The 15,737-nt window shown below is 35.0% G+C and overlaps 1 protein-coding gene across 1 annotated transcript in view; it reads left to right on the top strand.

The window, feature by feature from the left end:
* myo7bb (myosin VIIBb) overlaps positions 1-15,737 on the top strand; it is a 47,239-nt gene that overhangs the window by 7,081 nt on the left and 24,421 nt on the right. The window contains exons 9-22 of the mRNA XM_056475058.1: positions 738-891; positions 995-1,071; positions 1,179-1,298; positions 3,281-3,423; positions 3,986-4,196; positions 4,514-4,649; positions 4,756-4,925; positions 8,206-8,346; positions 8,434-8,592; positions 9,722-9,814; positions 10,900-10,994; positions 11,075-11,159; positions 11,240-11,458; positions 12,938-13,138. Of these exons, the coding sequence (XP_056331033.1) occupies positions 738-891; positions 995-1,071; positions 1,179-1,298; positions 3,281-3,423; positions 3,986-4,196; positions 4,514-4,649; positions 4,756-4,925; positions 8,206-8,346; positions 8,434-8,592; positions 9,722-9,814; positions 10,900-10,994; positions 11,075-11,159; positions 11,240-11,458; positions 12,938-13,138 (2,004 nt within the window). The remainder of the gene's footprint in view (positions 1-737; positions 892-994; positions 1,072-1,178; positions 1,299-3,280; positions 3,424-3,985; positions 4,197-4,513; positions 4,650-4,755; positions 4,926-8,205; positions 8,347-8,433; positions 8,593-9,721; positions 9,815-10,899; positions 10,995-11,074; positions 11,160-11,239; positions 11,459-12,937; positions 13,139-15,737) is intronic.

Genomic DNA, 15,737 nt, shown 5'->3' with positions numbered 1-15,737 from the left:
AAACAAAACGGATGAGTTATAAAAAAAATTCACCCCCTCACAGTTGTCATGATGGATAATCATAGCTATATGAAAGAAAATCGTTTTTTGTACCAGGCTGTAAACATCTTTTTTTCTGCTGTAAAGTTGGTCATTTTAACAGTGGGGTCAATAGAAATTTGCTCTATTTTGGAGCCAGGACTCTCGGAGTTTCGATGAATTGCAGTTTCAGTTACTTCTGTATTTGCTCCAAGAGGGAGAGCTGGAGGTTGCCGCTTGGGAAAAACCAAGATGCTGTAATACGTTGTGTGTTTTATTAGACTGCACAGAGCAGCATTATAACAGAAATAAAATGCATATAGTATGATAAAACAGTGTCACTTCTTCCTCAAGTAATCATGATTAGAAAGACTGTGGCGTAATAAAAGCTCTGCTGTTTTCATGACACATTTCTCACATCAGCAATTTCTTCAGCTCTATGGTTTTACTTTGAAGGCTTTCAGCTTTACTCTTCTTCATATTACCATGATAATAAGTTTTGAATACTTTAGCTTTCTGTACTTTTTTAATTACTTCCATGATTTCAAACTCAGTCATAGCATCATCAATATACACCTTCGCGCGCATGTTGCATCTCCTGTTGCCTTAGTAACTAACAGCCAATTGTGTGCCTTATATTCAGAGAGCATCACTCCTGCTCTCTAATTCTAACCGACTCTGACACAAAACAATATTTGACTCTTGTGATATTTGTCTAGGGGGATTGTTTGACTTGTGATGGTCGGGACGATGCTGATGAGTTCGCACGGATTCGTTCCGCTCTGAAGGTCCTCACTTTCTCAGACAGGGACTGCTGGGAAATCTTCAAATTACTCGCTGCCATCCTCCACATGGGCAATATTGACTTTCAGAGTCAGTGTCTCTAGCTTTCCTGTAACAGTAATATCATTGAAACTGTCTTCCCATTAACTGATGTTATTGGATACAATAACCTGACTGACTTCACCTTTTTCAGGCACTATAATGAATAACATGGACAGCTGTGACGTTCTGTCCTCCAGTCACTTCTCTGTAATTGCCAAGTTGTTGGAGGTACGGATAATGATGATCTTAAACACTTTATATTCAAATAATTAGCATGTAATCAGATGTTTGTCTGCAGAAAGTATCTCATATTGTGGTCTCCTGTCACTGTGCAGGTGGATGATGCTGCTCTCGATAAGAGTCTGACCCATCGCTCCTTCATGACAAACAGAGAGATGGTCACTAAACCTCTCAGCTCAGAACAGGCCACAGACACCAGAGATGCCTTCGCCAAGGTGCCCTTTTTGAGGATTTCAAATAAAGAATAAGCTGGCTTGCATTAAAAAGTGTTTTATATTAGGTCTCCTATGTTCACCAAGACTATATTTATTTGAAAACAGTAATTTTATTAAAAGTAAAAATAACTTTCTATTTAAAAATATATGTGTAACACTTTAGATTCTGACAATTCACACTGTTAACTACTGGCTTATTTATTAAGAAATTAACTGTTTAATAATAGTTTTAAAGTATGACTTTATTCTGCATCCCTAATCCTGCCCAAAACCTAAATTAGTTAGTAGTTTATTAAGCTAATGTCTTAGTTAAAGGTCTCGTAAAGTGCTTTGAAATGTGCTTTTTTATTTGATGGGTGGAGCATATGCAACCCAGGCTCATTCTGAGAACGTAGTCCCGGGGACGTTTCTGGAGACCGCGAAATACGTCCCGGGAGGTACGTATTTGTGCAGTTTTTGTTTTCGCGAGTCCGCGAGAGACCGCTGTGCGCGCTTTTTCCCGCGCCGTTCTCGCGTAAACCCGCTAGAGGCCGCTGTCGAACGACCTTCCGCCTGTCTGCCTGGATGACAGAATGATTGACCGTGCGACCGGCCAATCGGCTGACCCACCCTCCTCCGTCCCTAAACCCAACCAACGACGATTCACAAAAGCCGTCCAGAAAAAGAAAAGCCCTCGTCTGATTTTTACCACGTTTTCGGATTTTGACCACATTCTCACCCTGTGACGAACCTGTTCGCTTCATTTTTTGAATATTGTTTTTGTTTTCTTACCTGATTTCTGGAACCGCTCTTCCCCGGACTCGAACCCGGTCGTCGTCGTCGTGGTCAGCCCTCTCTGCGCCTCGAGTCCGCCAGAGTACACGAAGAGCTAACCGGACAAACTGGTTGCAGCGGGAAAGCCCTCCACACGGAGGCGAGCTGCCGGCTGGCCGGCCGGCGAGCGCCGAAGGGAACGGCGTCACACCGCCCCGCAGCGTTCGCTTAAAAAAATGAAATGCAGCCGTACGTACCCCCGGCTACGTATTTCGCGGTGTCCAGAAACATATGGGTGGGGCACCCTTATTCGAGGGTGGGATATAAAGTAGCCCCTCCCCTTTTAAAAACAGCCAATAGTGGTTAGTTTTTATCACAGTTCTGCAAGTGCATCAAATCAAAAGCAAATGTGAAGCGTCTTGAAGGGGGTGGGGCATGTCAGATTCTAGAGAGTGTTTGATTGGTCAAGATTTGATGAGAAACTGAAGTATGATGTGGCAAAAAATCCTTAATCCATTTAGACGGAAGTGACAAACTTTATATAAGTGTTTATATAAGTGTTATAAGTGTTTATATAAGTGTTATAAGTGTTTATATAAGTGTTATATTTTTTAAATGCACATTTTGTCACTGTTTTGGAGCAAACTAGCTAATAGATATCCTTAAAACTTACATACTGATACTAACATCTAAAGAACTTTATTTTAAATTCACAAGACCTTTAATGGTTTGTTAATAATGGTATTGGGACTTAAAATGAAGTGTTACTTAAAATATGTTTTAAAATGTAATTACTTCCAACATGAATTTTACGCTATTCTTCAGTGTAACATGATTTGCTGATTAAGAAGCATTTCTTATTGTTATACATATATAAAATGGTTTAACATTTGTGAAAATGTGATGCACAGTTTAAGTACTATTTGATTGATTGATTGATTGATTGATTGATTGATTGATTGATTGATTGATTGATTGATTGATTGATTGATTGATTGATTGATTGATTGATTGATTGATTGATTGATTGATTGAAAAGAAAAGATGACAAAAACCCCAACATTATTCATGTGAATTAAAAGTCCTCGTCGTTTATTTATCAATATAACATTTCTTTGCAAAACCAAAAAGAAACAAGCAAAATTAAATGAACCGTACCAACAGACAGGCTTTATTGACGCTCATTATTCTCACACATGTCAATTAATATTTGTTGTACTCACTGACAGGCTCTGTACGGAAGGTTGTTTGTTTGGATGTTCACAAAAATTAACAGCGCCATTCACAAACCCCAGACTGATGAGCCCTCTTACACGCGCCAGTCTATTGGTCTGCTTGACATTTTTGGCTTTGAGAATTTCCCTCAAAACAGGTTGGTATCTGGTGACCCAAACAAATTATTCATAAAAAATGGTGTAGGATATCTTTTGCATTCAATTCGATAAATAATTACAAAAAACAGCAAGTGATAAATTGAGTTATAAAATTTGAATGAATCAATTGTTTTTTTCTTGTACACATTCTCTAATAGTCTTTCATTTAGACTTTAAAATAAAATATAAAAAGTTCACAATGTATATTTCATGTAAACTTTTATTAATATCATGTTTTAGAATGTGGTTTTCCCAGATTCACAACACTTGTACTTTAAAATGTAAACTTTTGAAACTCTACAGGTTGTTTATGTGTTTTTGTGTTGTTTTTTATGGTTTGCTTTGGTTATTTTATGGTTGGCTTTGAGCCTTTAACTTTCACTCACCAATTTTTTTTTACTAAATATGCTTTGGTTAAATTGTGTTTCTTTTTTTTTAATGATAACTTATAGACAAAAAGGCTACCAGACAGTTGCCGGTGCCAGTCAAGTGGTTAAGTAACATTTAGAAACCCTAACCATACTTTGAGAATAATTTCTCTTTTCCGCTTTTGTCTTTTAGTTTTGAACAGCTGTGCATCAATTACGCCAATGAGCATCTGCAGCAGTTTTTTGTGAGGCATGTCTTCAAGCTGGAGCAGGACGAGTACAGCAAAGAAGGCATTTCATGGAAGCGCATTACTTTCAATGACAACCAGAAAACCCTGGACCTACTAGCCCTTAAACCTCTTAACATACTGGCTCTGATTGATGAGGAGAGCCATTTCCCTAAGGTGACCTTCATACGCTATATGATAGAGTGATTTATATGCTATGGTAACACTTTATTTTGATGGTCCATTTGAGGTTTAGTAGACTATCTGCCTAATATCTGTTGATACTGCTCCTTTAACAGACATTTAACTGACTAGAAGAAACTTTAGTACAAAGTACAAGTCAACTTACAGTAACCCTAACTCCATCCTAACTAACTGTCTAATGAGAATTAGTTGACATGTAGATTCAATGTAACAAACTGACCATCAAAATAAAGTGTGACCTATGCTACTTATAAGCTATTTATGCCTGCGCTGTCCTGTTTTCAACACAGGGGACAGATGCTACGATGCTAAACAAACTGAGCCAAGAACACAAAGGCAACAAACTTTACATTTCATCCAGGGGCGACCATGGCATACATTTTGGAGTTCAACACTTTGCTGGGTTGGTTTATTATGACTGCGAAGGTACAGTTTATCGATTAATTACTTGGTCATGACATATGTACTGCATTCCCAGCAGGTATTTTATAAATTAAGTAAGTTCTGGTCTAAATGAGCAATGTTTTGGCAGGTTTTCTGGAGAAGAACAGAGATACTGTGAGCATGGACATCTTGGAGCTGATTCGAAAATCTTCCAACAAGTTGCTCAAACAGATCTTTGAGAAAGAGATCAATGTAAACTCGGTGAAGAATTCGAACAAAATGAACAAAGCTGTCATGACGCCAAAGAATTCATTACGAGTAAGAGATATTTACAAAAATCATGTATTCATGCACACAAATATCCTGATAACTTACATTAAGTTCACCTGTTGATTTGTTTTACATGCAAACTAGTAACCCTGCAATGCAATCCCACATAAAAAAATCCTATAATAAGTTTTTAGTGAATACTATAGTGTTTTTATATTATACTGTAGATATTATTGTAGTATCATTTATATAGTTGTAGAAAACTTGATATATGTTTCTATAGTTGTATTAGCAACTATAGAATTACCACACCAGATTAATTAAGTTCTTTACAATATGGTTTAAAAAACACTATGGTAACACTTTATAATAACTACACGCTATTCATCTGTTAAGCATAAGCAAATAGTTAATTCATTATCTGTGAAGTTTTAACTCTACATTAATAGATGTTAGTAAGCAGTTTATAAATACAGCTACACATGCTGTCTTCTTGACTTATAAGCACATGTTTAATGTGCTTAATGATTGTGTTTTCATACTTTATTACTTATTAATTGTTCATTGCTAAAATAAGTATTGCATTATTTACAAATCATTTGTATTTAAGAAAAGCTGGTGCTATTTTAAGAACATTCAGAAAGAGTAAGTTAATGATTATTAAACTATTCAAATCAACATTTATACATCTTATTATCCAGGCATATACTTAATTTGTATGGTAATAAATGCTTTAACTCAACTTCATCCAGTTTTGTGACCTAATCAAAAGTGAGGACTGTTTATGCTTTATAAATCCCTAATAAGTGACAATTAAAGGCTCAGTTTAAACAGGAAAAAAGAAAATTAATGACTTTATTAATTTCTGGTCATTTGAAGATACACAAATGAAGCTGTATCAAATAAAAAATAAATCTTTGCAATCTTATGTAAAATAAAATTATTGTGCAGTTTTAACTTCGCTAAATAAATTTGTAATGTTGTATCATATTGTTAAATTAATATACTGTTGTTGTTTTATCCAATTTTATTTAATTCTATTTATTTGCTAATTGTATTTTGACATTTGTGTTTAAAGTTTGCAGTCATTTTAATTTTTAGATAAGATTGCAAACATTTATTGTTCGTTTGATATTGAGCCTTTAATTGTCATTTATTAGGGATTTATAAAGCATAAATAGTCCTCACTTTACATTAAGTCGCAAAACTGGATAAAGTTGAGTTAATAAAGCATTTATTAACATACATAGTAACCATTACTGATGCCTGAATAATACAATATATAAATGTTGATTTGAATAGTTTATTAGTCATTTACTAGCTCTTTCTGAATGATTCTAAAAGCCACCAGCTATTCTTAAATACAAATGATTTGTAAATAATGCAATACTGAATTTAGTAATGACCAATTAATAAGTAATAAAGTATCATTAATCACATTATACATGTGCTTATAAGTCAAGAAGACAGCATGTGTAGCTGTATTCATAAACTGCTTACTAACATTTATTAATGTAGAGTTAATACTTAACAGATAATGAATTAACTATTTGCTAATACTTAATAGATGATTTGTAGTGAGTAGTTATTATAAAGTGTTACTAACACTATTTTTAAGTACTATTATTTATTATAAATGACTGAGGATTCTTTTCATTTTCATCGTTTATAAGACTTCATTAATGAAAAAAAATCCTGGTAGTGTCATAAAAAAATTATAATTTGTAACTTCATTACCCTTGAAAACAGTCCTTGACTAGGTAACAATGCTGGGTAATATCATTGCACCTGCAGCAGCCAAAGTTTGCAAAATTATAGTTCCTAGCCATATTAACCTAGAAAATACCTAGTCTTAGTTCAAGATGTAGCTAGAAAGTGAAACTTTAAAGTGTCATGAAACCCCCCTCTTTCAGTTCAAGTCTACCTCAGAATGTTTTCCAAAAATTCTCTGAGATGGGCGTGAAGCGCTGCGAGCAGAGGATGAGTGGGCATGGCCCTCAGAGCAGGGGAGAAAGAAGGGCTTTTGTCAGTTGGCTCACCAGCTCAAGATTTTAAAAAATCCAATACAAAATGTGAGGAGACGCATGATTTTTTAGTTTACAAAGTTAAAATGCTAAGAAATAAACAGTAAATAATTGAATGCCGTTACATATACAATAGGCTGTTTGTAATTTCATATAATATATAACCACAGTTTGTTATATCATTATAAAGATAATCATGTTAAACGCTATAAATGAGGAGGACTTCTCTGCTTCTGAATCCTCGGGTCTGAATGCAGATAATGTGGATAGCAGTACAGCCGGTCTCGTTCCATATTTATTCCAACCATGAGCCCTGCTGGTAATCTGGAGGATTTTAAACATGTGCGAACACGGTGTGGTGAGAAATTATGACAACGGCAGCACGGATAGGCGATGTGTCTGAATGGTAACAAACTCAACTGATAAAAGACAAAGTCTGCCATTCTCCAATTTTTGTACAGCTCTCCCGACAAAAAATGCTTGCTGCACACAAACAGGTTGACTGGATCAGTGGCCCGGACAGCATCGCAGGGAAAAACATGCAACACACTCCGTGGATCATGAAAACACATTCAAGCCTTCATGAACGGCTAAATACTGCGTGTCGTGCCCTGTCTCACAGCTTGGCAGGTCTGTGGTCTGTTCAAGTTAGTCTGTCATCAGAAAGCACGTGCAGTCATGAATAATTAAGAAGCAGGGTCTTCTCATTGGATAAGAAAACTCAGCTATGAATAATAATGAGATACCGACGCATCATCAATCCACAAGCAGTTGCTCGTTATGTCATCAATTTTGATACAGCCCAAACAATTATTTTAAACCTGGAAGCTGACAAAAGCTCCAAATGATCAATTTTTTCCCCACAATTAAAGCTCACAGGTGCTAACGTTGTCTTAAATGATGCTCAACACACACACATCTGTTTAAATCTAAAAAAAAAAAGTACTCCAGGGTGTCTTGAACCTTTAAATAGGAAAATTATCAAAACAAATTTTTTTTGTTTGTGAGATACTACTGGTCTAATCTGATTCAATTATTTATTCTAAGCTAAAATTCACCCACCGGACCCGAAGACTGACTGAATGGATTAAAAACGGTCAAATTCAACAGTTTAATTCGAGGAGGGTTGTTAAATAAGCCTTTTCCAAAAAAGGGGAATGTTACCTTAAGGCATTTCTGACCTTACTCCGTAAAGGAAAACCTTATTTACTCGACTTATGAAGAATAATCAGATTAAGAGTGTGCTTATCAATGCACTCAATGAAAATAGCTTCGAGATAAATTCTCTGTTTTGTGTTATACAGCAAGTCAATGAATCAAGGAGGCAGATTTCAACTCTGAGCGGCCAGTTTCGCCAGTCTCTGGACTCTCTGATGAAGGCCCTTTCTCTCTGTCAACCCTTCTTCATACGCTGCTTCAAACCAAATGACAAAAAGATGCCCATGGTATCAATCCACTTCAACATCACTTACATCTTGTGCAGCTGTAAGGGCGCTTTTAAGATGACGTTTTCTCTTTATTTTCCTCATTAGGTTTTTAACAGAGAGCTCTGCATGCAGCAACTTCGCTACTCTGGAATGCTGGAGACCATCAGGATACGCAAGTTGGGATATCCCATCCGACACACCTTCAAGGACTTCCTGCATCGCTACCGTGCACTCCTGAAGTCCATTGACTGCGACCCCAACACTGTATGAGATAATAGGATTATTCTATGAATATGTGAATTCCCAGGGTTGTAGTTGATGACAGTTGCTTAATGCAGTATAATTTTGTCTCTTACACTGTAAACAATTTAATGACAGAAAATATTTTTTATGTTGTTTTAACTTATTTTAATAAGTTAATCAAGTTCCAACTACATTTTTTAAGTTATACAAAGCTTAACATGGGTGCATTTACACAATTTACTAAAAATATTTATGAAAAAATGTTTACAAAAATGTATTAAAATGTGTAAAACTGGTTTGATATGTGCAAATGTGATGCAATTTTATATAGAAACAGTATGCACCTGTGGATCTACAGTCCTTTAGTCCACCACCAATGATTTGGTTGTCAAGTACTTCCACATGATGGGACAATTAAAAAATTAATTAAAATAAATAATAACATTTTTGTAATGTAAATGTAACGTTTTCAAAAGAAATTTACATTTTCAACAATTTTCATTTGTAAGTTTTCAACATTTTTTGTTAAATAATGCCAGTGCAAATGAACAGTTGATGTCAGAATTATTAGCCCCCTGTAAAATTTCCATGCTCTGTTAAACATCGTTTAGGAAATATTTTAAAAAGGAAAAATAATTCAAAGGGGGGCTAATAATTCTGACTTAACTGTAAGTGAACATATACATGTGTAAAAACCCCTTTATTATGTTTGTTCACTATCCATAGAAGTTCTTTAAACATCAACCAATTATTGCATTTTGATTTAAATGTAGATTTGCGGTGAGGGCTGTGATTGGTTGCTAGGAACCAAGTGTATTTGTTAATGCTGCTGCCTTTAATTTAAGTGAAGTGTGTAATTCCTGTGCTACTAGACTTGCTAAAATAATAAGAAATAAAATTGTAAGAAATATAACCATTTTCAAACAGGTTAGCCTGAACACCCTTTCATTTGTTTTTGGCCTGAAATGCAGACAGTCCTGCACCCAAGTCATGCCATTGGCATTGCAAAGTTGATGTGTGTCGGTATCATGCTCAAACTAAGTGTGTTTACACATTTTTGTAGGAATTAGCCTACAGTACAATTGACATGCAATGTTCGTACCAGTGTGGCATGATTTGATAAATAAAATATCTGTTATGTCTTTATCAGGAGCCTGCTGCCAACTGCTGCGCTGCCATCTGCAGAACTTTAATCAAAGACGAAGAGGACTGGAAGATTGGCAAAACCAAAGTCTTCCTCAGGGTACCTCCTGTATAATATTTCTCGAGTGAATTATACATTTACATTTACATTTAGTCATTTAGCAGATGCTTTTATCCAAAGCGACTTACAAATGAGGACAAGGAAACAATTTACACAACTATAAGAGCAGCAGTGAACAAGTGCTATAGACAAGTTTCAGGTGTGTAAAAGTCTAAGAAGCTGAGCATTAGTAATGGAAGTTTTTTTTTTTTTTTTGAGAGAGAGTACAGTTGGTGGTATAGCCAGAGAGGCAGTTGCAGATTAGGAAGGAAAGCGGAGACTAAATAGTTGAGTTTTTGTTCATGAGTTTTATAACATTTTAATGTCAGCTAAAGTGTCAGCATGCACCCTTTGTAATATTAAATCTTCTTTAAAATAGTTTATTTTGGAATTATATTGTACAGGATTGTTTACAAGTTTGAGGTCATTTTGCTTTTTTTAAATAATATTTTTTATTTAGAAACGATGCATTAAATGAATAAAGAGTAACATTAAATAGTACATCTATAATGTATTATAAAAATATATTTATTATAAGTGCTGTCTTTAGAACTATCTATTTGTCAAAGTGTTCTGTAAACATATTAAGCAGCACCTCTTCAGTTTTCTAAATTTGCAAATAAAATTTTAGATGGATTTTAAATAAAAAATCGTCTAAATGTGACCCTAGACACCAAAACCAGTGTATATTTTTAATTCTGATTCTAAAAAAGCTGAATAAAAAAGCTTTCCATTGATGTATGGTTTGTTAAGATATGGCAAAACAGAATCAATATAGAATATAAAATCTGCAATCTGAGAATAAAAAATAAAATCTAAATATTGCCTTTAAAGTTGCCTAAATGATGAGTTTAGCCATGTAAAATTGAGTTTAATATAATCAATGTAGCAGATTTACAAAATATCTTCATGAGACGTTATCTTTACTTAATATTTCAATGATTTTTGGCATTTAAAAAAAATGTGATCAATGGGTCTTTGTGGTCCAGAGTCACATATATTTAATTTATTTTTTAACATGAGTAAATAAGCAAAACATTAATTCAAGAATTGTGTTTTTTTTTTTTTCTGTTTCCCTGTCACAGGGTCATCATGACACTTACCTAGAACTGGAGCGAGAGCAGGAGCTTAACAGGAAGGCTCTCATCATCCAGAGAGTGCTGCTCGCTTATAAAGACAGGTTTGTTGCTCATTGTCTCTGCTCTGTGTCCAAGTGTAACATAGTTGTAGAGTCTCAAGCTGTTCTTCATCCACATACAGAAAAAACTTTATAAACAAAAGGAAGGCAGCTCAGGTTTTGCAGAAGAACTGGCGTGGCTACAAAGAAAAGAGGGACTTTAACACAGTAAGCTTTGCAGGAGCATTTTATTTCTGCCATCAAATAATGTAAAACATGCCTCACACAGTTTCTCTTTTCTTTCTTAGGTCAAGCAGGGATTTGCTCGGCTGCAGGCGAAAGTGCGCAGTCGGAAGCTCCATGAAGAGTACATGCGCAGACGGTCTGCAGCCATCGTTCTGCAAACACAGACCCGTGGCTTACTCGCTAGGAAAGAGCTGAAATCTAAAAAAGAGGCAGTGATTCTGCTGCAGGCACAGACCAGAGGACTGCTGGCCAGGAAAAGCCTCAAGAGAATGAAATCAGAGGTGAATTTAGAGTGGATCAGAACAACTTCTTTGTTGTGTTTTATAGTTGATTATAAAGTATGGAGTAAGCCATTTCTTATGCTCACCAAGCCTGCATTTATTTAAAGGGATAGTTCTCCCTAAAATGGAAATTCATACACTATTTACTCGCCATCAAGTGTTTACAATACCTTTATTACTTTCCTTCTTCTGTTAAATAGAAAAGAAGATATACATTTTTAATTATATATATATATATTTTTAATTGTTTTTGCAGACATAGAAAAACAAGGAACAGACAGACAAACCCATCATGAAACAATAATCTGTGCAAAATGTAAAATAAAGCATGAAACAAGGGAAAATGGTGACAAATATGACCTACAAAAAGACACAGCAATGGATCTAAAGCGAGAGAGAAAAAAAAACGTACAAATCTTCAGAAATTAAACAACACTATTAGTCTTTATGGTATTTTAGAAAAAAAAAAGACTGGATTCCACATTTGATCAAATTTCACAGAGTTCCCAGAAGTTTTATATCTAATTCTTTCCGAATGTAAAGGTTGAGAGTCTCCATAAAATCTGAATCTGGTCAGGAGGTAAAACACAAACAGAAACCGTAGCAAAGAACTGAAATATTTCCAACCAAAAATCTGAATTTAAATTCAGGACCACAAAAGATGTGCTCAGCAGCTTTACACTTGTCGCATGTGGGAGAAACTGAGGCATAGAATTTACTAAGCTTTGTTTTAGAATAGTGAAGTCTGTGTAATACTTTGTGCTGAATAAGGTCGTGTCTAGAATTTATAGAACATGAATAAACAGATGAAAAGGAAGATACTTTAAAGAAAGCTAAAAACCTGTAACCATTTACTTTCATGGTAGGAACTGCTATGGAAAATAACTGATATGGAAGCCAATGGTTACAGGTGTCCAACATTCTTTAAAATATCTTCTTTTCTGTTAAACAGAAGAAAGTCAAACTGGTTTGGAACAAGTAAAGGATGAGTTAATGATGACAGAATTTTCAGTTTTGGATGAACTATTTCTTTAAACAAAACTGCAGTGAAAGCTGTGATATGTAATTATTATGCTTCATTCTTGTAATATTAGCTCTGTATTTTGATCCTTCACTATGTTCTTCTATAATTCACTTAAATCTATGTGAAGCTGCTTTGACAATCTATATTGTGAACGTGCTATACAAATAAAGATGAATTGAATTGAATTGAGTATGCAGATTTGCTGCTCAAGAAACATTTATTACTATTATTTATGATGAAGTATTTCCTAATCTATTTCTTTAGGATACTATTTAGTATTTAGGAGGAACACATTAAATTCATAAAGTTGCAGGAAATATATTAATGATTACACATTCACTAAATAATTACACATTTATTATATTTTTAAATAAATAAAGAAACCTGAAAATAAAGTCTATCATGTTTTGTTTTCCACAAAAGCTTTTATGATTAATACTCTTGTCCTGTCTCAGGAGTTTTTGACTGCGCAAGAAAAACAAGCTCAGGAACTGGCAGCTTTGGAGCTTCAGCAGCGGTTGGAGGAGCTGCTCAGAAAAAACGAAGAAACTGCCAAATCCCAGAATAAAGAAGATGAAGAAATGGTGGAGAATATTTTCAACTTCCTCCCGACTGCAATCGCAGGACAAGAGGGCCCGGCTCCTGAGGGTTTCGAGGTGAGAGTAACTCCTGACAGCAGAATAAGGAAGCAAGACATCAATTTAACGGGAACCAGCATTTCCTTATCGGAATCATTTCGCAAAGTCCAATAAGACACGTAAACTCTGTTAGCATATGTAAGCTTTATTGCCGAAACACAAAGAATGAATTCACAACAAGTATTGCTGATACTATGAAGTGTATGCTGTATACACTGATAATACAATGCCTGGCTGAAAAAAATAGTTGTTTTGGATTTAAGTGAGCTAATATTTACAATCTATTGGATCTTTACAGCAGTGACTAATATGTTTCTGGCTTGGTTTATGTTTGGAAATTGTTTTTTTTTCTTTTTGCTAAGCAACTATGTTATTTGATGGCCATTTTCCATGATGACAATCCCAAGATACATACTGTAGATCTCTGCAGTAGAATCATTTTGACAGTGATTAATTTTCCTCATCTGATTTTTATTATATGTCTGTTCATCATGAAGCAGCTTTGACACAGTCTACGTTGCATAAATCACTATAGAAAAAAAACTTAATAATGCTTTATTTTCACACATTAACTTTCAGATGTGCTGGAAGGGACTTTACAAAGTCACATACAACACTTGATGGAACTAAAATGGTCATTGCAGTTGGTTGTCAATACAATGCCATGATAAATACACATAGTAATTTAGAGATAAAGATGATTGTAAAATAGTCACTATGTGATCCTGACCCCCGCTGTATACAATCTACTCTAGTGCATCTTAAAGACTTTCAGTGGAGTTTTGGTCTGGTAATTTATGTGTGACTTTTTTTTTTTTTTACAATCTTGGCAATGTCATCCTGGAATATAACCATGGCATACATCAGCCAGCATGGTTGTTTAAGAAATAAAAAGCTACACATCGCATTAGTCAAGTTTAAAAGAATTGTAGCTAAACACACACCAAGTCAGACACATATGAATTACCAATAAATTTAATCATAGACTCTTATTTAATTATATAATTAGTTCACCCAAAATAAAAATTTTATTAACAATAACTTACCCTCATGTCGTTCCAAACCCCTGAGACCCTTTTTCATCTTATATATACAAACCAAAATATTTTAGATGAATTCTGAGAGCTCCCTTATCCTTCAGGGACAGCAATGGTCCAGAGATGTTTAAAGTTCAGAAAATGAACCAAAAACATTCAGTGTGGCTTCAGTGGTTCAACTGTAATCATATGAAGCTCCAAGAACACATTTGTGCTCAAAAAATGACTGTAAACATGACTGTTACATATTATAACTATATCTCCTGCATTGTGTGAGGGTGCACATTTACCATGGGCAATTATTATTACTAAGGAATACAGGCAGTTGTGTGTTGCGCAATATGTTCTGTCTGTTGTATTGGCAATAATAAATGCACACCGTGATTTGACATTGAAGATAAAACATTGGCAAACAAAGTTGTTTTTACAGTTTTTTAGCTCACAAAATTGTTTTTGGAGTTTTTTTGTGTGTTTTGGGATTGTTGCTGTCTATGGAGCATCATAGAGCTCTTGGATTTAAAGGTGCAGTATGTAAGTTTGACACCCTGTGGTTGAACTTAGTATTGCATTCCAGGATCATCAACACAAACGCAAGTGCAGGTTGCCAGATTGATGACCAACAGGAGCGAGTCTGACGATCAAGCCTAAAGGCGTACTTAAATCGTGTTCTATATAAAAGCAACGACATGCAGCAGAAGGAATATTTACCATATTAAAAGGAGTTTTCGTTCTAACCAACACCTTGAATTGACATATTAGAAACGGCTTCTATTTCTTGCAGCTGAACAACAGCACAAACTGACAATGATCCCCTCAGGTACACTTCATGTGCTTTATTCAGTGTTAAATGCTAACAATATGAGTTTGAATGCCATTTTACATAAACATTTTTTGCCATACTGAAAGTAGCCTCAGATCTTGAAATTTGAAATTGAACTTCAGAACTGTGACTCAAAATAAAACACTTATCAGTGATTCAGTTTGTACATTTAATGATAACAAAGTTTAATAAGTATTAATTAGATTACAAACCTTACCATTATGTAAGTGAGCGCATATTCTATGCTTCTGAATGGCTGTATTTAAATATCTGTTGTGTTTCATTTGGTGCAAACAGCCAAATTGTTTATCACTGCAAATCTCATCACATAGCATGTTGTTAGGACACGGGGTTACAATGTAACCTGCTTACCTAATGTTTAAGTTCCTAATATTTATATTATTTGCTAATTAATAACCTCATGTGGAACTCCATGTCTCATTTTGGAGTCTGCTACTGTCCACCGGAGGTTTGCATTTCGGTCACGGGCGCATACTTTGAGAGCCTTTCTGAATGAATCAATGAAATGCATAGTTTTCCACTAAGGCAGCCCGGGGTACTGAAATATAATTTGCTAAACTGGCATTGAGCAGGTTAAAAGAACCAAAACAAGGACAGCGTGCTGGCACGTAACTCACATTTTCAAAGCAGAATCACAGACTTCACCATTGTTTTTCAGATAAACAAGTATGTTCACTTGGCATGTTTCTTAAATATCTGCAAACATATTACGGTATTTTTTATGCTTTAGTAAAGTCAA

The sequence above is a fragment of the Danio aesculapii genome, chromosome 2 (assembly GCF_903798145.1).
Source record: "Danio aesculapii chromosome 2, fDanAes4.1, whole genome shotgun sequence".
Taxonomy (NCBI): domain Eukaryota; kingdom Metazoa; phylum Chordata; class Actinopteri; order Cypriniformes; family Danionidae; genus Danio; species Danio aesculapii.
This window is presented reverse-complemented; position numbering and strand designations above follow the sequence as displayed.